General features: G+C 39.3%; 1 protein-coding gene across 1 annotated transcript in view; it reads left to right on the top strand.

Annotated features, from left to right (window-relative positions):
- Positions 1-26,274, top strand: part of ZFHX4 (zinc finger homeobox 4) — a 127,160-nt gene that overhangs the window by 97,969 nt on the left and 2,917 nt on the right. Inside the window, exons 4-8 of the mRNA XM_059815551.1 lie at positions 3,927-4,043; positions 10,283-10,416; positions 10,570-10,770; positions 15,394-15,511; positions 16,343-21,739. Of these exons, the coding sequence (XP_059671534.1) occupies positions 3,927-4,043; positions 10,283-10,416; positions 10,570-10,770; positions 15,394-15,511; positions 16,343-21,739 (5,967 nt within the window). The remainder of the gene's footprint in view (positions 1-3,926; positions 4,044-10,282; positions 10,417-10,569; positions 10,771-15,393; positions 15,512-16,342; positions 21,740-26,274) is intronic.

Genomic DNA, 26,274 nt, shown 5'->3' with positions numbered 1-26,274 from the left:
GAAGATTGTTTCAATTTGGCCTTGTCTTGTTTTAACTATTCAGTATTTTATTTCAAAAAATAGTATTCGTTTCTCTATACCTTCCTTTGGCCATGGTGGATGCGTTTGTTTCTTTATTTGCATCTCAGTAAGTCAGGCTTTTCTAGTCTGTGTATGAATATTCATCTAATTTTGCTGCTGGTATCTGCTATTCAGCTTTGGCTGAGGCCTGGACTTTGCAATTGAAATCATCACACATCTTGACTTCATTGGACTGGGGAAGGTCATAAGGGTCTTCCTTCATAAAATCAGTATAGAATTGGGGCCTGAGAGTGTAGATTAACATATTAAAATATATGATGTAGAATATATAATATACAATAACAGCTGATTAACATTACCTCTGAAGCTTAACTTTTCCATTTTCCCTTATTTTACAGTTTTAGTGCAGACTGCTAACCTTATTTTTGTGTTTAATTTTAAGTCAGTTGTGAGGAAAATGTTGATAATGGCTAAACTCAAGAGATCCAACATCAAAAGAAATTTTCAACATTTGGACAAAATAAAACCAGGTGTGAATAAAATATCATATTGCAATACTAAGTGTTATTAAAGCCATTAAAGTACATTTGAATCCGGTGTTCTATTAATTTTCAAAGCTGACATTTGTAAATGTACATAGGCAGGACTCTTGTAAATTTAAAACAGAGCATTAGGACTTGTTCTGGAATCTGTAGCACCATCATACTGTATTTTGTTGATACATAATAATTCATAATTTTGTGTCTTTGAGCAGGAGCCATCACATTTTTATAACTGAATAGTATCCTTGTTGGTTAGCATATTAAGTAAGAACAAAAATGTTACTAATAAGAGATGCTTGTAGTATCTTGGCATAGGTATGCAGTGTCTTTGATAGCACACTTCGTTACATATCCTCAATATCTGTTCTAACAAACGGTCTTAAGGATTTTTCTTGTAAATTTGCTAGCTGCTTTTAAGTTAGAGCTGTTGTGTTTCCATCTTGTCCCTTTGATAAATGTCACGACAGTGTGAATCTTAGCCTTTCTGTAATTTTGAAGGAAAATAGGAGAAGTTGTATTATCATTTCTGCCTATGAAATTTATTTATGAAGTGAATGCCATACATATTTCTGAAATGAATGCCAAATGTATTTTCTAGAAGTGAGTGCCATTGAAAACCAAGGCAGGCAATTTATACCATGCATAATAATGATATTAATTTTTATGGTGTGTATAAGTTACATTTTGATTAGTTTTTTGCATGATTAAAAATTTGCAAAGCTTTTATGGCCCCCAGGAGCCTACCTGTAATAAACAGCTCTCACCTTCCAAACCATAAAACAGGTCTGCAGTACTTGAACATTAGAGCTAATTGCCTTGCTACATCAAAGGGAGCACCACAAGACTGAGAAAAATCACAGAAGGGGGGTGGGGAGTGGGGGGCAGTTTCACCTCTAAAGGTTATGTGTTTGTGGCTTGGTGGAGCCCTGTAAAGTTATGGCCTCAGAACTGCTGTTTGCGATTAAGTTGATGGGGAAAGTCTATCCCGCAATCTCTCCCTGCTGCTGACACAGAGTCTTTGTTCACATTCAGATTTCTCAAACTGTTGCCAGGGTCAGGCTGAGGTCAGACACCACGATGATGTATAGGAGAACATGTCTGGGAATTTCTCTCACACTTAAAACACATACCAGAAAAACAGGAGAGCACCCTGCAAAAATTGTCTGATGAGACCCAGATGATACTGTAGCTTTTCTTTTAGTACCTTCATAATTTTCTTTCTCTTTGCCTGACACACACACAATGTTTTATTAATGTGTGCCACGATAGCCCTTACAATTTTATGTCCCCTCAAGATAAGGACACTCAGTAGCACTTTGACACTTCATTTTCCAGCCCAGGGGGATTGGGCCAGTAAATCTAGTAAAAGAAGCAATGCGTCCCTTCCCAAGGATGAGTCGAAAAGGGATTGCCATCGGCTCCGTGAGGCCACGGGGCCTGACACTGGATATGAGCCTCGAGTGTGTGTGCTCGGCATTAACACAGACGGAGCCAGGCATGATCACAGGCTCGCAGCATCCCGAATCACGCTCCCCCGCCACCCTGACAAACACAGCCCCGCTTCCAGCTGCGACAGGGATGCCTACCATGTTTGATTAGCTATCATCGCGGGAGGGGGCGGGGGACCGCAGGGGGGAGAGCGCTGAAACAGCACGAGGAGGGGTTCCATTCTGATGGAAATTTTTTTTTATATGCAATTATTTTTAAAAGAGGGGACCATCTTTCTCCCTGTATTGTTCCAAAAAGTGGACACGCATGCTTAGTCCTAACCTATTGTATTCCGAGGTCAATGCAAAACACATTGATCTGTGGTTGAGATTTCTTTTTTTTTGGTTTGGTTTCCAAAATTGCAGCTGTGTTTTTCTCTTCCGATTTACGCAAGGTTTCGCAGAGAGTTGAGAATCGGATAGGTTCGCCACATCGATCTGAGGGTTGTTTGCCTAGGCGTACAGTTTCAGTGCGTGGCTGGCAAGTAAGGCACTAGGCAGCAATTTTTTTGTGCTCAGCTGCTACATATGACAGAGGATATTTCATTCGGCTGTCAGAATGTTATTAATAAAACATGGGGTGCGAAGAGGGCCACTATTTCCCCTTTCAATCACTATAGCATTTACAATGAAAATTTTATGCAGTGTGTAATTTTCAGTTAATGCTTGACACTTAAAATGTCGGTAGCTGCATTTTGTATGGTTCCTGAAGGGTTAATTGTATCATGTTCCCTGCATAAAAGCTCTGCTTATCAAAAGTGAATAGAAGAGTGTATGCAAATGTATGTCTGTGACCTTTTGCCTTTCCAGGGTTAATTTATATGGTCATTAAAGATTTTATGAAATTGAGCGGCCTGGTGCTTCGAATCCCATTTTACCTTCACCTCCTAATTTATATAATTCCTACCTGAACTGGGAAATATGATTTTTATTTTTTTTTGTGTGCTGCAATGAAAACAGCATGCTGTGCTGTAGGGAGTTGCAAGTCTGGTTCTCTGGCATTACTCAGATTGCTAAAAATTCATTAAAATGTGACATCAGCACAGTGAGAGACAAATGATCACAGGATGAAAAGGAACAGTGGGCCTTTCACAGATTAGTGCTACACAGCCCCAGCATAGAAGCTAACTGCATAAACAGATTAATCCACCAGTAGCAGCATGGCTAAGATTTACTGAATAATTAAATGGGCTTGAGTTACTGTGAAGATTTCCATGTAATCTAGCTGGTGCGAACACGTAAGTGAGGTGTGGGTAATGCTGCTTCCTCAGAAGCCATAGACCAAGTTGCATCATTTATCCCGCATGGCTCCCCCTGGAGACAAAATTTGAGACTTCGCCCGCAAAGCCAGAGGTTTATATTTAATACAGTACCTAATACCTAATACTTACTTACTGCAATTAGCAGGATACTGCTGCACTAATAGGATTTATATTTGAATTCCCCCCCTTCTTTTTCTTTTGCTTTTTTTTTTCTTTTTTGGCTCCGAGATGCATTTTTACATGTGCTGGCTTTTGTTCCGGCCCGTGTGGGGTGTGTGTGCATGCGTGTGCATGTATTTTAACACAAATCATTTCTAGCCAAAGAATATGAAATGACAGGCTTTAAATCTGCCACACTGGTGGAAAGTGGGTACTCTCACAAAGACACGGTCAGAATTTCCGGATAGATTTTGAAATATTGCAAATTATTTGTAATTAATGTCCAACCTCTTCAAAGGTCTGTTCTTTCCCTTTCCCTTTTCTTCCCCCCACCCTTCCTTCCCCCTTTTTGCCACTCTCTTTTTGTGCTGTTGTTATTACAGGATGTATTTTTTAAATGCTGTTAAATGGTCCCTGAGTTTCTTTCCTAAGATCTTTTCTGTGCTTATCCGTAGAAGAACAAGGTGAAGATACAGAAGGGTCTGCTAAAAGTACATCAGTGGCTGTTGCTGATGATAAAGACTCAAGTGAGAGAGACAATAGTGAAGGCAAAAAATCTTGTAAAGACTCTGGTAAGATGCTAGAATTTTGTCTTCCTCCTTTTTTTAACTTATGAAATGCTCTTTCATTTTAAACTGTCTGGACATTCCCACTACTATTCATTGCATGTGCATTTTGCATGTGATTTCTATCAGTAGCCTCCCATTGACCTATTTTTAATCATAACCATCTGACAGGATAGATGCGGATAAGTTGAAGAATATTACGGGACGACCAGTGAGATTATTTTTTAATCAAATCAGTTTGTGTGCTTGTAATTTTTTAAGCGCCTTTCATTAATCTTAGCTGTACTTGTGATTTCTCTGATGGCATATTAATTTTTCATAAGCATAGGATTAGGTACTACTTGAATTTTTTCTTCAATCAGGTTTTTCCCCCTTTTTAACCCAAAGAATGTGGGTTTTTTTGTTATTATTATTTTTTGCTCTTGCTCTCTGATCAGTTACTCCCGAGAATCTGGCCTCTTCCTGGGCATTTATTTGAGGCATTTTGAAAAAAATACACAAAATCCAGTGAAAAAGTTTACAGATGATTCAGCCTAAGAAAGAGGAAATATCATTGAAAACGGATTATGGGTTGGGTAATTTTGATCTCCTGGAATAGACAAAGCCCAGTAATGAAAGCTACTGTCTTTGAAAACAAAACCCCTATGTCATGACATTTACTTGTGCACAAACAAACCCAGGGCCAGCATCTGGTGCAGATACCCAAGGCTTTTTCTGTGTTTGATTTGGCAAATATGTGACTTCATCCATGCTTTTTATGTATGAGATGGAAATCTATGGTCACAATGAATATTACATTGGCTACTTTTGCCGCACGCTATACCTAGTTACATTATGTTGGATTCACTGAAGCAGAAGAAGTGCTGAAACAGGTTGAAGCCTATTAGTTTCAGGTAGTCATATATCTTTTCCTTGTATGCCAATGACAGAAACATACAAAGGAGGTTGTATTCTCCATAAAGACATATAGTTGTAGATAAAATATCATTTTACGTATGAGTTTCTTTACGCCCAAATTCTCCCATACTGTAATTTGCTCTTTACATATTAAAAATTTTTGGAGTCTATTCCAAAAAAATATTATAGATGGCCCTTTCTATGCCGAATCAATTCAGAAGACTGACTTAAAGATAAAAGCTTCCTTTAAGTTTGCTTGTTGATGTGTTAAGGTCAGTACCCATCGCAGTTTAGAACCTCAGCTCCTCTTCAGTTGCTTTATTTTTTGAGATCAAGAGACTGAAGAAAGGCCGATGATGACAAGGATGATGTTGAGCAAGAAACTGTGTTGTGGTTGAAAATATATATCCCCCTTGGCTGTCTCTCTGACTTGATAAAAACTGTCTGCAGTGCAGTAAAGACATGCTACCAAGCCAACACAGGTCCTCCTGTGCAGTCTCATCAGGGGCTGTCCTGGACACTCCCCAGGACAGGGGTGACAGCCACCTGCAGCCTGCATTTCCCACCGTACACTCTGCCTAGGGGACACTGTGAACCACTTCAGGGAGTTTATCAGCCCTCTCTTTTTCTTCGGCAGGTCCATTTATAGTTGTTCAAGAAAGAATACGGTATTAAAGCTCCAGCAAAAAAAATTACGGAATCTAGAAAAAAATACTGAAGGGGAATTCTCAAAATTCCATCAGGATTAGCCGCTCATAAGGGCCAAGTTTAATTAGGACAAACCTATATCCAGATGCCTACTGGGTGCACTACAAAAAACCAGCATAATTGTTCTGCATTCCCATGCCAGCAATTATACAAATAACTTTGCAGTAAGATTCATATAAAAACAAGGGCTGAAATACATGATTGCCTCTGTGCTTTGCAGAAAATAGTTTGTACTGTAAAATCTTAAATCTTTTAGAAACTTTTATTTTCCTAATCTAAATTAATTCTGCATATGTAACATTCAGACCATCATCTTAATTTTCACTCAGCTGACAAGTATTTCTAATGACTGCATAAATGCTTATGTATAATTGAATGTTAATTTGGGCTTTCTCATGAATTGAGTGTTGCAAGTCTTGCCAAAGAAATCTCAGGAAAACCAATAAATTAATCACAATACTAACAAGTTAGACAGGAAAGTGGTGTGACCCCTCTTTAGCATAGAATCTATTAGACGAGAAAGGATTAACATGTATTTAGTACCAGTATGTTTGTGTAAGCTGTTGTGCTGTATTGCTTACCTTATCTCAAGGAGTAGAGCTTTCAAAATGAGACTTGGCAATATGCAAGTTATATTTGTTGAATATTCATTCAGAATAGAAAAGCCTACTAATGCCTCATTTATATTGTCATTTAAATCTAGTGCCACTTTAGATTAATTATAATCCAAATTACAGCTCTATGCAGTGCAAGAATTAATATGGAATTTATCCAGATTAATACATTTGCATTGAAAATGTAATATGTCTCTGCCATGGCTAAGGGGAGCACTTTTTAATAAGGTAGTAAACATGAGGAAGGATGGAAATTAACCTTCATTACTGCAATGAAAATTATCCTTTCATTCTACTCTAATTAGAAAGAATACTCTACCAGTAATTATAATTTTAGAATTATTTTGGGGCTGAATAACATCATCTGATGTGTCAGAAGTCTTAAATTATGCAATCTTTATCAAATACATAGATTCATAAATAATAGTATTTCGCTTATGGCTTTTCCAGGATTTTTTTTCATTAGTATATGTATTTTATTAACTTTCTCCTTCTTGTTAGTCACACAAACATTTTTACTTTTATTGTGAGGTTTCAAAAATGTTACGAAGGTGATGGCATCTGAATTGCAGTCAATTACGTCATTTTTATATTAGCAATCTTACACAAGTTAAATAATTCTGTAACTGACAGGCAATCATTGACTAGTCTATTTCATGGCACTTATGTATAATTAAACTTAGTTTTGAGCTAAATGTATTGAAGTTACATTATTAATCTAAAATAGTGCTGTATATTTTTTATTATAAAATTAATTACAGCTGTGTTTCACAATTAGGAAAAAAAGCAACAAATAATGTGTCTCAAGAATAAAAAGTGTGTATTTAAAATGTGAATAACAACTGGATTTAGTCTTTTCCTACAGCTGCCTAGTAAGAAAGAATAGCATGCCAGTGCAACATCCAGCTATGAAAACAGTGCTGCATGGCATGCTCAGGACCGTAATATTTTCCCTCCTCTCTCCCTCCTCCTTCAATACCCTTCCTAGAAGACCATAACTTTGTTCAGCCTCCCTACAGGAAGCTCCTTAAAACAGTGAACTCAACATGGAAATCAGAAAGTTGATATAGCAAGATGAGGCACTGAGTTGTAATAGCTGGACCGTTTGCTTGCCTAAGGAGACAATCATCTCCTTTGTTTCTGGCACGTATCTTCTGGCTTGGGGGGTTCGGTCCTCACCATGTGCAGGGGTGACTGGCATCCCCATGCCAGAGGGAAGAATCAGCCCCTTTTTTTTTTGCAAAGCTCACCGTAAGTCAGGGATGCAGTTACTTTACTATAGGCCAGATGGAACTTCAGCTGTTTAAGAAATAACAGTGCTTGAGGTTGAATGAATCCAGAGCAACAACAACAACAAAAACAACAAAGCCTCTGTAAATTTTGACAGTTTATATAAATATCATAGTAAACACAGTAAAAAGCTGTGCTTTGTTATGCATTTATTGACCCCAGCACAGTGTTTTATAACTCTACAGTTTTATTATATCAACCACAAAAGAAACTTTAACCAAAAAAACCCCTTGCTTTTATAGAAACAAGAACTATGTGTTTCATGATTATTATAGGCCCTTTGAAGTAATTAAGTTATTCCATCCTGTGGTGGAAGATGATGTGTAATATTAACCTTGTGTGTGCCCAGGCACACACAGAGTGCACTCCAAGCTAAATTTCACTAGCAGTTAAAGACCACTGCCAAAACACAGTTAAATGTATTTTCACAAGTGTATTTTGGAGAAGAATTTGGATCCTAATTTCTGTAATAACCTGTTGAGAACAATCTAGCATGATGAGGGAAAGATAAGGTGGAATTGTTTTATTTTGGCTTTTAAATTCAGCTTCCTGTATAGCAGTGTCCATTTACACCAGCTGAGATTCTAGCCCATTTGACTGTAAAAAGGGACATTTTAGAAGTGACATATGATAAAGGTAAGAAACAGTAGTCAACTGTTAAGACATTTTTGACAGCTGGAAATGAAGAGAGGTTAATAATTTGAACCTATCCTTCTAAAACCTGAGAAGCAACCTTTCTCTCTTAATATAGTATGTCACTTTTTTACTTCCCATAATTCTCACGGTAAAGCCATTTAAATAACAATGGTGTATTGCCAAGTAAATACAGATAGGCCAGGGAGTACTGTATTATCATAAACCAAAGTGAATAATAAAATGGTGCCTTATGTGATGGCGTCATGTATATTTTGCCTTTGAGCTTCACTGGTCCTTCAGGTCATCGGCACAGCTCTGACTGAGCAGTCTAAATGAGGCTTCCAGGATCAGTTCCTCAGAGTGTAAAAATTCAGTGGGGTTCCAGAAAGCAGCTTGTTCCGATATTAAACCAATGCTGACAAATTGGTCATTAAAAGTAGGGAAATATGGCAGGAATAAACTTTGATATAATAAATAAATAAATAAATTTGAGCAAGAACATGCAAAAATTACTGGTCTAAATTACAACAAAAGAATTAATTAGCAACTTAGGAATGAAAAACAATGTGTGGGGAAATCACCATTAATGTATAAGTCATCAAATATGTTTATGTTTTTTTTAAAAAATACCCTTCAGAAAATGTCCCTGTATGGTTCAGTTTTCAATTGTTTATTATTGCACCATGAGGATTTGGTATCTACCTTGAAAAATGTTCTCTTATTTTACTTCTCTTTAGTGTTGCTCTTTTAATATCAAGTATTGCATGAAGTCTATATGAGAATAATAATAATAAAATATTTTTGTTTTGTCTATGGAAAAATACAAGTATTTTCTTTGTTCATGTTTACTTTGTTGCCAAAACATCTGTGACGTTATTTTTGAATTAATCCTAGGTTATTGTGCAATGAGGTGCAATTTGTTCATTTATATGAACCTTATGTGGATTGAAAAAAATCAAGATAAATCTTCATGCACAGCATACAATCAGATTAGCCCTGGACTATATATTTACGTTGGGTCTGATAGCAATCAATGGTTTAGCTTCATTGCATTTCAAGACGTATTTGCACCCAGTGTCCAGTGATAGTGTCCTCACCCTGGAAATAATTTAGTTGCAAATTGACTGGAAGATGGTGAAAATTGAAAGTTAAAATTAGAAATACTCATAATAAACAGCAGAAAAAAGGTCAGATGATGCCGCACTATGATGAGATTGGAATGGTTGGTAAATGAGGTTTTGTGTTTGTCGTGAGATGTATGTGACATGCCTACCCAATGCTCTTGTAATATCCAGCCTAGCAGAAGAGATTATCTGGCAAATTGACGCTGGAAAGAATTTTCTGATGGACTGGGAAATTAGAATTGCACTCTTTTCTTTGATGTATCCAAGACTGGGCCACATTGCACAGCTAGTTCAGGCATAATATTAAATATAGTATTTAATACTTAATAGTAGAACTATCTATAGAAAACAATTATATTCTGGTTTTGATCACAAATGCCAGACTATAAACATTCACAGTGTAAACATCTAAGGCAATCCCAAATGACTGATCTTTGTATATAATTAATATTAAGTTAGCTCTGAAATCCTATTCTCCACAGTATTTCTTTTAAAGCCTCACTATATTTAACTTCAGAATTGTAACCAGGCAGGACTTATCAAAACAGCACAATAATCACATTGCTCAGACAGTTTAGAAAAGGAGAGGGTAATTAAACAGCAGCAAATGAATTATTTTAGAAAACAGGATTTTTAAGTAAAAGCTGATTTGTTTTAATGTAATTAATACACAAATTCATACTGAGCTGCTAAAGAAAGCACATTATTGATTAATCTTTAAAGGCAACCTAAGGTTATCTAAACAGCAGAGAGGAGTCCATTTTAAAATGTATTTATAGAGTCTCCATTAAGGATAAAAGTGTATTTTCACCTTTGTGCTTACCATAGTTATTTTATTCAACTATATTTTTTCTCAGAACTTAAAAAAAGAAAAGACCCTCAAAGACAAGACAGACCTTTGGAATCACAGCCTCTTTGTAAACCGGGGTATTTTAAAGTTTAAAATATGTTCTTAAAAATTATGTTTTCGGAACAGGAATAGTCACACCAGAGAAGGAACCAAAAGCGAACACTGTGGTAGGGGCACAACAGCTTCTTCTGGCAAAAGAAGAGGATGGTGCAGCTAAAAAATCAAAGCCTCCAGAGGACAATAAATTTTGTCATGAACAGGTAAAGGAAAATGTAGCAATTTAATTGTATTCTAGAACTCTTTCAAATAACTCAAGAATGAAACAAAGATGATATGCTGTTAAAATAGCAATCTCAGCAAGTTATAAAAAGCACAATGACTAATAGCCTGCATCTTAATTTGATTTTTTTCAGTTCTATCAATGTCCTTATTGTAACTACAATAGTAGGGACCCAAATCGTATCCAGATGCATGTCCTGTCACAACATTCAATGCAACCTGTTATCTGCTGCCCCCTCTGCCAGGACGTCCTCAGCAACAAAATGCATCTCCAGCTTCATTTGACCCATTTGCACAGTGTGTCCCCCGACTGTGTGGAGAAACTGCTTATGACAGTAAGTGTTCCAAATACTGACGCACATGCTACAGAAATGTACTTGGGCCTCTGGGAAATGTATTTGTTGTCCTACAGTATTCAGGTAGCCTGAGGAGGGGAGTGGGTCAGGACTCTTAGGTTCTGTTGCCAGGTCATCCAGTGACTGATGTCACTTGGGAAAATGATTGAACGGGAGTTTCAAAGTTGCTGAAAACCTGCAGTTTCTCATTGACATTGACCTTGGAAAAATCAAGCCTGTCAATGTCTCTAAGTGCACACCTGTAAATTGGGTCTAATAACATCCAGATCTCAGAGGTATCGTGACTCCTGGCTGTAAAATAAGAGGAGTTCCCTGTTGAATGTAGTTCCCAAACGTAGAAGAATTCCTGTGTATAGCTGGGCTGTGCTTGCATTATAATACATGAAATTCACTGGAAAATGTCAATAGTAGTGTTAACTGGATGACACGATTGTCTTATTGTACAGAATGTCCTGTTTCTTATTTTCTGCCTCTGCTTAAAAGACCCTTTAGGGTTTTTTTGTGAATAAAATCTAAGTATGAAACAGAAAGGCAAGTCCAAGAATAGGTAGCAATTCAGTTAGGTCAGTTCTTTAGGATATGGAATATCTGATTTCAAGTACCCATCCTGGATCAGGCAGGGACTTGAGCTAGCTTCTCCATGATTGGGATAAATGCTATAACCAGAAAACTCTTTTTGGAAGATGAATCCCATTCTAACCTCACCAGGAAAATCCTGTTCTTCACTGCAAAATTGCAAAAACCATGTCAATATAATAAATTACTGTGAAAATTAGTGACTCAGCACTATTCAAAACAATGTCAGTAAAGACACAATCAGGTCGAGAAAGCATTTATTATTACATCAAAGATTCAGTTAGAAAACAGACCTCCTAAGACACCCTGATTCTGGTTGTCTTACCTTTTTAGAAGGAAATGAACTTGGAAATCTCAGGGATCCACCTCCTTAAGGATTTATTTCTGTATTCATAGACTCCTCCTTCATTTATATGGTTGTGATTGTAGGCCTACCACCTCATTCTTAAGTAAAGTGGCAAAAAATAAGAAAGAATTGAAAGAGCTCTTGACTGAAGGTCTGAGGTTCCTTGTGCCTAGTGCTGATGAACAAATACAGAATTAGGGATCCACAAAAGTGGTTTAAAGTTTTATTTCTTCTTTTCTTTTCCTTGGTTTTCTACTAACCATAGCTCTGCCAGACCGTGTAATAGTCACATAATGACAAAGGATGAGGAAAAGGCTGAGGTACTTAATGTTTTCTTTGCCTCAGTCTTTAATAATAAGACCAGTCATTTTCGGCGTACCCAGCCCGCTGTGATGGTAGATAGTGATGGGGAGCAGAATGAAGCCCCCACATTCCAAGCAGAAATAGTTAGCGACCTGCTACACCACTCAGACACCCACAAGTCTATGGGACCGGATGGGATCCACCCAAGGGTACTGAGGGAGCTGGCGGAAGTGCTCACCAGCCACTTTCCATCATCTACCAGCAGTCCTGGCTAACCAGGGAGGTCCCAGTTGACTGGAGGTTAGCAAATGTGGTGCCCATCCACAAGAAGGGCTGGAAGGAGGATCTGGGAAACTACAGGCCTGTCAGTCTGACCTCGGTGTTGGGGAATATTATGGAGCAGATCATCCTGAGTGCCATCACGTGGCATGTACAGAACAAAGAGGCGATCAGGCCCAGGCAGCATGGGTTTATGAAAGGCAGGTCCTGCCTGGCTAACCTGATCTCCTCCTATGACAAGGTGATCCACTTAGTGGGTGAGAGAAAGGCTGTCGATGTTGTCTACCTAGATTCAGTAAAGCCTTTGACACCATTTCCCACAGCATTTTCCTGGAGAAAGTGGCTGCTCATGGCTTGGACATGTGCATCCTTTGCTGGGTGAAAAACTGGATGGCCAGGCCCAAAGGGTTGTGGTGAATGGAGTTAAATCCAGTTGGCAGCTGGTCACAAGTGGTGTTCCCCAGGGCTCAGTTTTGGGGCCAGTTCTGTTTAATATCTTTATCAATGATCTGGATAAGGGGATCGAGTGCTCCCTCAGCAAGTTTGCAGACAACACCAAGCTGGGCAGGTGTGCTTGAGGGTAGAAAGGCTCTACAGAGGGATCTGGACAGGCTGGATCAATGGGCCAAGGCCAATTGTATGAGGTTCAACAAGGCCAAGTGCAGAGTCCTACACTTGGGTCACAACAACCCGTACAACACCACAGGCTTGGGGACGAGTGGCTGGAAAGCTGCCTGGCAGAAAAAGGCCTGGGGGTGCTGATCGACAGCCGGCTGAATATGAGCCAGCAGTGTGCCCAGGTGGCCAAGAAGGCCAATGGCATCCTGGCTTGTATCAGAAACAATGTGGCCAGCAGGACTAATGAAGTGATTGTACTTTTGTACTCGGCGCTGGTGAGACTGCACCTCGAATACTGTGTTCAGTTTTGGGCCCCCCACTACAAGAAGGACATTGAGGTGCTGCAGCATGTCCAGAGAAGGGCAACGAAGCTGGTGAGGGGTCTGGAGCACAAGTCTTCTGAGGAGTGGCTGAGGGAGCTCGGGTTGTTTAGTCTGGAGAAGAGAAGGCTGAGGGGAGACCTTATCTCTCTCTACAACTACCTGAAAGGAGGTTGTAGCAAGGTGGGTGTTGGTCTCTTCTCCCAAGTGACAAATGATAGGACGAGAGGAAATGGCCTCAAGTTGTGCCAGGAGAGGTTTAGATTGGATATTAGGAAAAATTTCTTCACTGAAATGATTGTCAGGCATTGGAACAGGCTGCCCAGGGAGGTGGTTGAGTCACCATCCCTGGAAGTATTTAAAAGATGTGTGGATGAGGCACTTAGGGACATGGTTTAGTGGTGGATTTGGCAGTGTTAAGTTTATGGTTGGACTTGATGATCTTAAAGGTCTTTTCCAACCTAAACGATTCTATGATTCTACGACTTTGCCCCACCAGAAGGAAAATGCCATAGAAATTTCACTTTCCCAGACCCTTTTAGGAAACTGGAAAAATGTGGATAAAACTGCCTTCCATTGAGGATTATTAGCTTTCTTCTCAAGCTCTCCATGATTCCCTCCATGCTGATAATGAGGCAACTTTGAAATCTCTCTCCTCTCCTCTCCTCTCCTCTCCTCTCCTCTCCTCTCCTCTCCTCTCCTCTCCTCTCCTCTCCTCTCCTCTCCAGGTGCTGGGGAGTTGTCTCACTGTTTCTGAGAGGAAAAAAAAAAGGTTGTTTGACAGAAAAAGATTGCAAAACATAATCTGCATCATCTAAATTGTCTAGTTGCTAACACTAATATGCTGTGTCCATATCTGAACTCTCTGATGACAAAAAAACCCAATTTATAGCAAATTTTTCTTCTCTGGGACATTTACAGTTACCTACATAATTCTTTTAAAGTCCTTCTCTCCCAAACAAAATCAAAGTCACTAGTCCTCTGAGACGATGCCATTAATGCCATGTTTAAATTACAAATATACTAAGCCCAGGGCTTTTTAAAATATGTCTAGAATATTTTTTCCAATAGGCAATTGGTATAAATACATACATACATATATATACATATATAATTCTTATGTATCCTAATAAAGGTTTAAAACAGTTTGTTAAACTGTTAAAAAGGAACAAAGGGTATTTCTACTCATACCTAGCAATGTATGTAGCTTCCATTATTATGGTAATTTACCACTCAGAAATCTCTCCTATGGTTATTCTTTTTACCTCTGTATGACCTAAGGATGTACTATCCTTAAGTTAGAGATGAGGAGCTGCAGCATAGTCTGAACTGATTTACCCAAGGTTATTTAGACAGAATCTGGCAGTGCAGGAGTGTGAACCCAGTCCTGCTAAGCCTTAGTCTGAACCCCTAGACAATCCTTTACTTCAGATATGAGTATGTTTTAAAGACCTAAGCAAAAGGAAAACATGAAGTGTTAGGCAAATATTCATGTCAACTTAACTCAGCTGAGTACCATTAGACACCTATAATAGTATATCCTTCAAAGATTTCTGTCTATAATCTGAAAGCATAACACAACAGGTAAAGCAGTCTGAAGAAGATACATAAGCAACTGAAGACAAGAAAGAGAAAAATCTTATTTTAAATGGAATAAGTTGCTATTTCTGTATGGAAATAAACCTATAATTTTCTTTCAAAGATCATGGAAGGTCCAGCATTTGTTTAAAAAACAATACAGGTGAAGCAAAGTGGGAATGCCCTTAGTCAAGAACTGACTGGTGACCATATCTCAACACGATCTCCGTCTTTGGAGGATGTCCGAGGAGAATTCCCCTGATAAATCTAACCAACCTGACATAGCCAGCAAAACCTTCTTTGTGGTGACATTGAGACCAATGAAATATTGACTGTATGTCGTTCAAGAGCATCACCTTATTGTGGATTATTTTGAGTTCATTCTCCAACAAAGGACATTCGATGCTCTGGATTTGTGGTCTGTCAGAAACTATTATCAAGGACTGAATCAAGATCTTGGTTTAGTACTGGCGATCTTTGATCCAGATATAGTGGATCTTTTGAATTATAATTTCATACAGTTGTATAGTATTAAATAGTGTGACTTTTCCTGTAGTAATACTGTGTTCTTGGTTTTCAAAGGTTCCAGTACCAGATGTCATGATGCCCAATAGTATGCTATTGCCAGCAGCTACTTCAGAGAAATCTGAACGTGACACACCTGCAACCATTACAGCTGAGGGTTCTGGGAAATATCCAGGTATGCAAGAAAAAGCCCAGACATATAAAAACTAGGTATGGACAATGTAGATATTTAGAAACCACTTGTTTCTTTCTCAGTAAAGTGAATCCTTTTTTAGCTTGCATATAGCCACAAAGATAAAAAAAGGAAAATAACAAAGGCCTGAATTTGGCTGACACTACCCATGCAGAGCTACTAGGATGCGCATGTATGCCAAGTGTATGTTGCTTGTGGTAGTGGCTTGGCCACTTTGAAGGTAAGACCCTCCTTGTTTAACCAGCAAATAAGGCCCAGTCCTAAAAGACAGTGGCACTTTCACCAATATTGATGGGGAGTGTTAGGCAAATGATCCTGCCTGCCTTTCCAATAGCAGGATTCCTATCCTGGACACTTACGGTATTCTGTGTTGGGAAGCTGCTTTGCTACCTCTCACAGCATGCTCCTCCCTTTCTCCTCAGACCACTTTCCTCTTCCTTTCTAATCACCTGTCCTACCTATTGACCCCATTTCTAATCCCTCCCTCTTTTCTAATGTTTTGTTTCTTTTTCTTGTTCGGTGCTCCCATTGTACCAACGAACTCCTACCTTATGACAAAGAGAAGCCCTGTGCCACTCCCAGCCGAACTGCCACTGCCATTCTGATCATCATGTTTGGCTTTTATTACTTTTTTTTAACCTCATGTTGGTTCTGTCTGCTTTATTCTCTGGGGCAAGGATGGGTCGCTGTACTTTGCTAGGCCAACAAGTGGCATACCAGGTGCCTCTCTTCATTTCTGATGAAAAAACCCCATTAATACTATGTGCTATTCTCTTCTACTTGTGTAAAAGACCCTTAACTTTCTTTAACTAGGTGAATGTCCTGTGGATGAGAAAAGTACCCCTGGGATCAATGAATCAAAAACTGGAGTGGAAATTAAGACTGAGGAACAGAAGCTCCCTAAGGAATCTACTGAAACGCCAGATTGGAATAAGAGCAGCAGTAAAGATATAAAGACCACTGACTCGGTGACAGATCAGCTAAATGAACAGCAGAAAAAGCAACAGCTCTCTGTTTCTGACCGCCATGTCTATAAGTACCGTTGTAACCATTGTAGCTTGGCTTTTAAGACTATGCAGAAGCTTCAGATACATTCCCAGTATCATGCTATTCGGGCAGCTACCATGTGTAGCCTTTGCCAACGTAGCTTCCGTACATTCCAGGCTTTAAAAAAACACTTGGAAGCAGGCCACCCTGAACTCAGTGAAGCTGAACTTCAGCAGCTGTGTGCATCTTTACCTGTCAATGGTGAACTCTGGGCAGAAAGTGAAAGTATGGCACAAGATGATCATGCACTAGAACAGGAAATAGAAAGAGATTATGATATGGACCAGGAAGGTAAAGCAAGTCCTGTGGGAAGTGATAGTAGCTCTATTCCAGACGATATGGGCTCAGAACCAAAGCGGACCTTACCTTTTAGAAAAGGGCCAAATTTTACTATGGAAAAATTTCTAGATCCATCTCGCCCGTATAAGTGTACAGTGTGTAAAGAGTCTTTCACCCAAAAGAACATTCTCTTGGTCCACTATAACTCAGTGTCCCATCTACATAAACTCAAAAAAGTTTTGCAGGAAGCATCAAGTCCTGTGCCTCAAGAAACCAACAGCAGCACTGACAACAAACCCTACAAATGCAGCATTTGTAATGTTGCGTATAGCCAAAGTTCTACATTGGAAATCCATATGAGATCTGTGCTTCATCAGACAAAGGCAAGGGCTGCAAAATTAGAACCAAGTGGTAATATAAGTAGTGGAAATAGTGTAGCAGGGAATGTTAATAGCCCCAGCCAAGGAATGCTAGAATCTATGAGCTTACCAGCAGTTAACAGCAAAGAAACACATTTAGATGCCAAAGAATTAAATAAAAAGCAAGCTTCTGAATTAATTTCTGCTCAGCCTACACATCACCCACCCCAGTCACCAGCACAACTTCAAATGCAACTACAGCATGAACTGCAACAGCAAGCTGCATTCTTTCAGCCCCAGTTTCTAAACCCAGCTTTTTTGCCTCACTTTCCAATGACACCAGAAGCACTGCTGCAATTTCAACAGCCTCAGTTCCTTTTCCCATTCTATATACCTGGGACAGAGTTTAGCTTAAGCCCAGATTTGGGTTTACCTGGTTCTGCCACATTCGGTATGCCTGGAATGGCTGGTATGACAGGATCACTGCTAGAAGATTTGAAGCAGCAGATACAAACTCAGCACCATGTTGGCCAAACCCAGCTACAGATACTGCAGCAACAAGCACAACAGTATCAATCCACCCAACCCCAACTTCAGTCCCAAAAACAGCAGCAGCAAAGTAGCAAGCTGATGAAAGCAGAGCAAAATACCTTAGTAAGTACAGACTGCCAGCTGATAAAGGATATGCCATCATATAAGGAGTCAGAAGAAATTTCTGAGAAACAAGAGAAGCCAAAGCAAGAATTTACTAATGAGAATGAAGGACTAAAAGAAAACAAAGATATGAAGAAGCCAAAATCCTCAGAACCAGCCATCCCACCACCCAGAATAGCTTCTGGAGCAAGAGGGAATGCAGCCAAGGCTTTGCTGGAGAACTTTGGTTTTGAGTTAGTTATCCAATACAATGAGAACAGACAAAAAGTGCAGAAAAAGAGCAAGACTGGTGAAGGTGAAAACACAGACAAACTGGAATGTGGAACCTGCAGTAAGCTCTTTTCCAACATTCTTATTCTGAAGAGTCATCAAGAACATGTGCATGGACAGTTTTTTCCATATGGAGCATTAGAAAAGTTTGCCCGACAGTACAGGGAGGCATATGACAAGCTTTATCCAATTTCTCCATCTTCTCCAGAAACACCACCACCTCCACCACCGCCTCCTCCACCGCCACCACCTCCTCCTCCTCCAACTCCTTCTCAGCCTTCTTCAGCTGGGGCTGGAAAAATTCAAAACACAACTCCCACTCCTTTGCAAGCTCCACCACCCACACCACCACCCCCTCCTCCTCCACCACCACCACCTCCTCCTCCACCACCACCGCCGTCAGCCCCACCTCAAGTCCAGCTTCCCGTTTCACTTGATCTACCACTTTTTCCTCCAATTATGATGCAGCCAGTGCAGCATCCTGCATTGCCTCCTCAACTTGCCCTCCAGTTGCCACCAATGGATACTTTATCTGCAGATCTTACCCAGCTTTGTCAGCAGCAACTGGGATTAGATCCCAATTTCCTGCGGCACTCTCAGTTCAAGCGTCCACGTACAAGAATCACGGATGACCAGTTAAAAATCTTGAGGGCTTATTTTGATATTAACAATTCTCCAAGTGAAGAGCAGATCCAAGAAATGGCTGAGAAATCTGGTCTTTCACAGAAAGTTATCAAGCACTGGTTTCGTAATACGCTGTTTAAAGAACGACAAAGAAATAAAGATTCTCCATATAACTTCAGCAACCCTCCCATAACAGTATTGGAAGATATCAGAATAGATCCTCAACCTTCAGCTGTAGAACCTTACAAGTCTGATGCATCTTTCAGCAAGAGATCATCTAGGACTCGGTTTACTGACTACCAGCTTCGTGTCCTCCAAGACTTCTTTGACACAAATGCTTATCCAAAGGATGATGAAATTGAACAACTTTCAACTGTACTTAACCTACCTACTCGAGTTATTGTCGTATGGTTCCAAAACGCACGACAAAAAGCTCGCAAAAGTTACGAAAATCAAGCTGAAACTAAAGACAATGAGAAAAGGGAACTGACGAATGAGCGTTACATTCGAACTAGTAACATGCAGTATCAGTGCAAAAAGTGCAGTGTGGTTTTTCCCAGGATCTTTGATTTGATTACACACCAGAAAAAACAGTGTTATAAAGACGAAGATGATGATGCTCAAGATGAAAGCCAAACTGAAGATTCTATGGATGCCTCTGATCAAACAGTGTATAAGAACTGCACAGTTTCTGGCCAAAACGACTCATCAAAAAGCCTGGCAGTCACAGCAGCAAGCTCTGGCTCTGGTTCTAGTACTCCTTTGATTCCGTCACCCAAACCAGAACCTGAGAAGGCTTCTCCTAAACCAGAGTCCACAGAAAAACCAAAACAAAATGAAACCATCTCTAAGCAAACCGATACAACTTCCCAAAGTGCCAAATCAGTACAGTCTACTCCAGTAACCTCTTCTGACCCTCAGCCCTCAGCTTCTCAACCACAGCAACAAAAACAATCACAGATAGTAGGGAGACCTCCTTCTGCATCACAAACCACACCTGTTCCTTCCAGTCCTTTACCAATTTCAATGACTTCTTTACAGAACAGTCTACCTCCTCAGTTATTACAGTACCAATGTGATCAGTGTACAGTTGCCTTTCCAACTCTAGAACTTTGGCAAGAGCACCAGCACATGCATTTCCTAGCAGCCCAAAACCAATTTCTTCACTCACAGTTTTTAGAAAGACCAATGGATATGCCCTATATGATATTTGACCCCAATAATCCTTTGATGACTGGACAGTTACTTAATAGTTCTCTTGCTCAGATGCCACCACAAACTGGATCATCACATACGGCACACCCTGCTACCGTTTCTGGTTCCCTGAAACGGAAACTAGATGATAAAGAAGACAATAACTGTAGTGAGAAAGAGGGAGGAAACAGTGGAGAAGATCAACATCGTGATAAGCGTTTAAGAACTACAATTACTCCAGAGCAGCTGGAAATACTCTATGAAAAGTATCTACTAGATTCCAACCCCACCAGAAAGATGCTGGATCACATTGCACGTGAAGTGGGACTGAAAAAGAGAGTTGTACAAGTCTGGTTTCAGAACACAAGAGCCCGAGAAAGAAAGGGACAATTCCGTGCAGTTGGTCCAGCCCAGTCCCACAAAAGGTGTCCCTTTTGTCGAGCTCTGTTTAAAGCAAAATCAGCTTTAGAAAGTCACATTCGCTCTCGACATTGGAATGAAGGGAAACAGGCTGGTTATAGTTTGCCTCCGAGTCCTTTGATATCAACTGAAGATGGAGGAGAAAGTCCACAAAAGTACATATTTTTTGATTACCCATCACTGTCATTAGCAAAAACTGAATTATCAAGTGAAAATGAATTAGCCTCCACTGTATCAACTCCTGTTAGCAAAACTGCAGAAATGTCACCGAAGAATCTCCTAAGTCCTTCTTCTTTTAAAGCAGAGTCTAGTGAGGATATAGAAAATTTGAACGCCCCTCCTGCTGACTCTGGATATGATCAAAACAAGACTGACTTTGATGAGACTTCATCAATTAATACAGCAATTAGTGATGCCACAACAGGGGATGAGGGGAACAATGAAATGGAAAGCACGACTGGCAGTTCAGGGGATGCAAAACCTGCATCACCTCCCAAAGAACCAAAACCACTTGTGAATGACACGCTTTCAAAAGCTGCAACTACACCTACAAATGAGAATACCGATGATAAGTTTCTCTTTTCCCTAACAAGCCCCTCAATACATTTCAGTGAAAAAGATGGTGATCATGACCAAAGTTACTACATTACTGATGACCCTGATGATAATGCCGACCGCAGTGAAACTTCAAGCATAGCTGATCCAAGTTCACCTAATCCATTTGGAGCTAGCAATCCCTTTAAATCCAAAAACAGTGATCGGCCAGGCCACAAACGTTTCCGAACACAAATGAGTAACCTTCAGCTTAAAGTTCTCAAAGCTTGCTTTAGTGACTACCGGACTCCAACAATGCAGGAATGTGAAATGCTAGGGAATGAGATTGGCCTACCCAAACGTGTGGTCCAGGTCTGGTTTCAGAATGCCCGGGCTAAAGAAAAGAAATTCAAAATTAACATAGGCAAGCCATTCATGATAAATCAGACTGGACCTGATGGGACAAAGCCAGAGTGTTCTCTATGTGGTGTGAAATATTCTGCGCGTTTGTCCATAAGAGATCATATCTTTTCCAAACAACATATTACAAAAGTGAGAGAAACTGTGGGAAGTCAGCTAGATCGGGAGAAAGATTATTTAGCTCCTACAACGGTTAGACAGCTGATGGCACAGCAAGAATTGGATCGCATAAAGAAGGCTACTGATGTGCTAGGATTAACAGTACAGCAGCCAGGCATGATGGACAGCAGTTCTCTTCATGGTATCAGTTTGCCAGCAGCTTATCCAGGACTCCCTGGCCTTCCTCCTGTTCTTCTGCCTGGAATGAATGGTCCATCCTCCTTACCTGGATTTCCACAAAGTTCAAACAGTAAGTCTATAAGGGGATGATTTTCTCATTTTATTAATTTGATCATCTTGCATAATCACCATCCCCTTCTAAAACACAGCATATTATACATTCATATCATGCTTGTGAGACTGGTGTGAGTAGCTGAAAAGTACTGCTATGAGGTGTACTTGCTGCAATTCTTGGTTGTTGCTGTAGCCTGGATGATAGCTCTGATTTAAAAAAAAAAAAAAAAGAATTTGAATTGAAATCTAATTGACAGAAATGTTTTTTGTCCATATTAGGCTTTGGTAACAAAAGCAATATAACAATAGCATTATTATGTTGGTTTTTTTTTGTTCTGAATGATGCTCTTTTAGGCAAAACTTGGGTTAGAATTTTGTATGTAAATTTTTTGTATGCAAATACTTAAAGTAACATCTGATGAAGCATAAAATAGTAATTCCCACATTACTGGTTCATCAGGCATTTGGTCCACCCCTTAGACCAGTCAAACTTGTTGTTTAACTCAGAATAAATATTTAAAATAAAATGCTGCCCAAACCCTCTATTATATTTCTGAATAATTGCCTGCTGAGATAAGAAGGTTTTTGTTGAAGGTGATTTGTAATGGCAGTTTCATTGTGATCCAAATTCCAGGAGCTGCTAAATGCCTCCTACCCCTAGCTTGTAAAGTCACTGCAGACATGTCCTGCTTCATTTGGGCTTGCACTTTTAACTGAACACATTACTGTTTTACAGACTGTTTTGACTCTCGTTTGACTCTGTTTTTTTGCTCACATTGGAAAGCACTTCCTCTTGCAATAAGTTTCACTGAAGTTAGAGAATCAAGTTTTCTGCAGAATGATTTGTTTAGTCCTCAAAGAACGAACTGAATTTATTTTCTTGTATTAGGCTCCAGTTCTGCAGTCAGAGTTCATTGTGAGTGCAGCCGTGCAGATTGAAGCTTTCCCATTCATCTTCTAACTTTGCACGTTCATATTAAATATGTGCACAGCAGAGTTAGGGAGCTGGTTAAGACCCCTCACCTCATTTTATCCAGTAATTCCACTTGCTGTTGATCTTTGATTTAGAAAGCAACTCATTTTGGCAAGTAAGGTAGGGGCTTAATCACCAGTGTTGTTAGACATACTAAGACTGTAGCAATGTCTTCTCTGCTACCCAGCTCTGCTTTGATTGATGGTCATCATGTTATTGTTTCCCTAAGTGGTGGCCAAAGCATCTTGTTTTTCTCTTCATTGGATCAGAATGGCTTTCCTTCCACAATGCAGTCTCTGGCTGACTGCCCTCTGGCTTTTGTCAAACAGTTATTGGCACAGAGAGTGCATATAAAGGAAATATAAAGTTGCTGTATTTCCTTCTTAATGGCATACAGTGTCCAGGTCCAAAAATGGCTGGTCGTTGTTCATTAAAATTATAGGCATGGTTTCTCCATATAACTTCTCTAAATAGCTTTGGTTAGGTTGACCTTCAGGTAAAATGGGCTCCAGAAAACTCAGGCTTTGTCTATACTACTAAATGAAATTTTCTTGGGAAGATATTATTACATTCTTTTACTCTCAAAAACAGGAAGTCCCTGTGCAAAGTGAGTCTTGGGAATGGTCGTGGACCATAGCCTCTCAGCTGTGCCCAGGAGTTGTTTAGGGGAATGCTAGCTGGTCCAAGCCAAAACAGTGTCAGTGACCATTCTTGCTGTTTAAGTTTACAGGTGGTTTAGTTTCAGTTTTTGGGAAATGTTCCCTAGTACCATTTAACTTGCTAGTATCAATGTAGCCTCAGAGTCTGCAAATTGTCCTGTTACTAATACAAAAGGTATTATTACGAGCTAGCTGGTCCATAATAACTCAATTTTCAGATTTTCTAATTTCCGCCAAATATTTCTTCTTTGAGATGAATTTAAATCATTAGTACCATAGCATACACAGTACACTGCCAATGGAGATGGATTTTTACCCCCTTTCATCTTGCATCTTCTTAAGGTTAATTAGCCCATTGTGGGCAAAGCCCACTGTGTAAACTATCTAGTAGAATCTCATTGATAACTTTTTCTTCTGCCATATGCTAAATAGCCCCTACATCACCCTTTTGCTGCCTGGCAAATACTTGCATGCATAAATCTCCATTCCCTAATGATACATAATAAAGCAGTCATAGTGAATGGAAAAAAATAGATTATTTTAATCATTCATCGTAAAAAACCAGTAATATACTCAGATATTCTTCAGTATATGCTCAACACCAGTATTTTTTGCACCTAATTAAGCCATTTCTGTTTTCTTCTCTACCCTACTTTGGCTGATAGTTCACATTCAAATTTGATGCTAAGAATTGTTTAAGTATCTTCGTGGAAGCAGGCTTCCAAGCAAGCTTTTCTTTGGCTACTGTTCTTCTAGCAGCGCATATAATTTCAGCCAGCAGGACAATTGCTCTGCATCATTCTTTGCATGAAGGATTTTCTGAAGCTAACTCCCTGATGACTCACTATGCTGTACTTCAAGTCTACTTGTGAATTCCACCACAAGTGTGTAATTTCTTCTGTTTCGGACCCAGTCCTGAAAATGCACTTCAAAGGTCTCACTGGGATCCCTTATATTCAAATATTTACCTGTTTTCATTTATGCTTACAGGATCGGTAACTATATTTCCTGTGGCAAAGCCCATCCATTCTGTCCTACATTTTTAAAGGACGATGTCAACATTAGTAAGATCCTCACTTTCAAAGAATATGTTTGCTGTTTGCTAAGACAGGGAGCTAATGAAACTATAGTAGTAAACAACACATTTAAAATTCTCTTTTGTGTTTCTGTTTACTTATGCTAGACAGAGAAATTAGCCTGATTAGTTTCACTGGTTAATACAAGTTTATGAGGGATTTCTCTTCCATGTTCTGGCATCCAATATTGTTTATGGGTTTTCAAAAAGGTACAAAACCCAGCTAAATTTTGCAAAATATTATTCTTTTTAAATGCAATATTTGCTTTTACAAATGGTTTGAAATGGAACACTTGAAAATAATGCTAAATCACAAAAGATGGAAATATCCAAACTACGGTTCATTTTATCTTCTTTACATAGTGCTCAAACTGGACTTCTGTTTGCAAAGATTATTAGATTTGTCAAAATAAGACAGCTTCATTTCGGAATGAAAGGAGCCATTGACTTGAAATTCAGTTATTTTGTTCTAAAACAAATGGGTTTTAATGTCAGAATTTTTGTGTTGTTCTAGGATGATATGTCGAAGAGTACTCTCACCTGTGAGATATGTTTCTCTAGATAATGTAATTATACCATCTTGTGGGCATCAAACGCTGAGCAAGGTCTGAAGATTACTGCTATGTTTGCTCAGCATAATTCCTAATATGGAGTTATTTGGTGGACTTCTAATTCATACAGAATTTTAGTTCTGGCTTATCTTTGTTCTTCAAGCCCCTTCTTATTTTCTAAGTGACTGTAGATAGAAGAGTTCACCCGCTGTTTTCAGCTGTTCTTAAAATTCACATTCTTTTTTTCTTCTTAGCTTTGTGTTTTTGCCTATGATCCGTTGCAGAAAACTAGTGCTTCATCTTGCTTCTAGCTATTAATACTTTTAATGTCATCATCATTACCATAGGTTCTTTGCACATCACTTAAGCCTGGGCTGCCTTGAAGATTCGCAGCAGCTTTTTCAAGAATGCACACATCACTGGGTAATATGTATTTAGTGGTTTTTGAAATCTGATCAAGAGAGAAATTTGATTCAGCAGCAATTACTTTCCTTATTATCAGGACACTAAATTCTGTTCTCTGTTTGCTTTTGGCCCACTGGTAGCAGTTTCATTTTTATATTCTTAGCCCTAGATTCCTCCAAGAGAAAGAGAAGTCTCTCCTCTTTGATAGGCACTTAAAAGAGTTAGCAGGATTAGAGTGTTTCTTCATCAGTGAATTTTCTATTCTACATCTCTCATGGCTGGAAATGGGTCATTAGCTTCTTCAAGTTTTCTTCATTTGATTTTGGAAACCCTCAGTTCCACTTTTAACTTTCAGGTGGATTTCACTATTCTATTGCAGCCTGTCTGGATATTTAACTGAATTCTGTGCATTTCAACTAAATTCCAAAGAGTATCTGGAAAACAGAATAGATCTTGGCTGCTCTGGGCATCATCAGTGTGAGCAGACTGAAGACAACATGATGTGTAAGGGTTGAAGAGGTTAAGAATAGAAAGAAATCAGAAAAATCCTAAGTAGCTGACAAGCCCAAGTAACCATGACAAAGCTGGGGCAGCAGTTCACCCTAATTGCATCATTCATGCATCTTCCATCTACAGTATTTGTCATTTAATATACTTTCAGCAGACTCCACACACAATTGCTTGTTACTTCCTGTTGAAAGCGTAGGGACAAGCAACAGCATCTTCGATGTTATTGTGCAGTAACTGTGGCAATTACCCACTTTTTAATTATAACTGTTGTGACTTGTTTCACTGTACTATCTAATCCGTGCTCACAATGCATTTTAACTCCTTAGTGTTCCCCTACCATTAAATAAGAGTAATGACACGGTGACAAACGTTAAATGG

This window comes from Gavia stellata, chromosome 3, assembly GCF_030936135.1.
Source record: "Gavia stellata isolate bGavSte3 chromosome 3, bGavSte3.hap2, whole genome shotgun sequence".
Classification (NCBI taxonomy): domain Eukaryota; kingdom Metazoa; phylum Chordata; class Aves; order Gaviiformes; family Gaviidae; genus Gavia; species Gavia stellata.
This window is presented reverse-complemented; position numbering and strand designations above follow the sequence as displayed.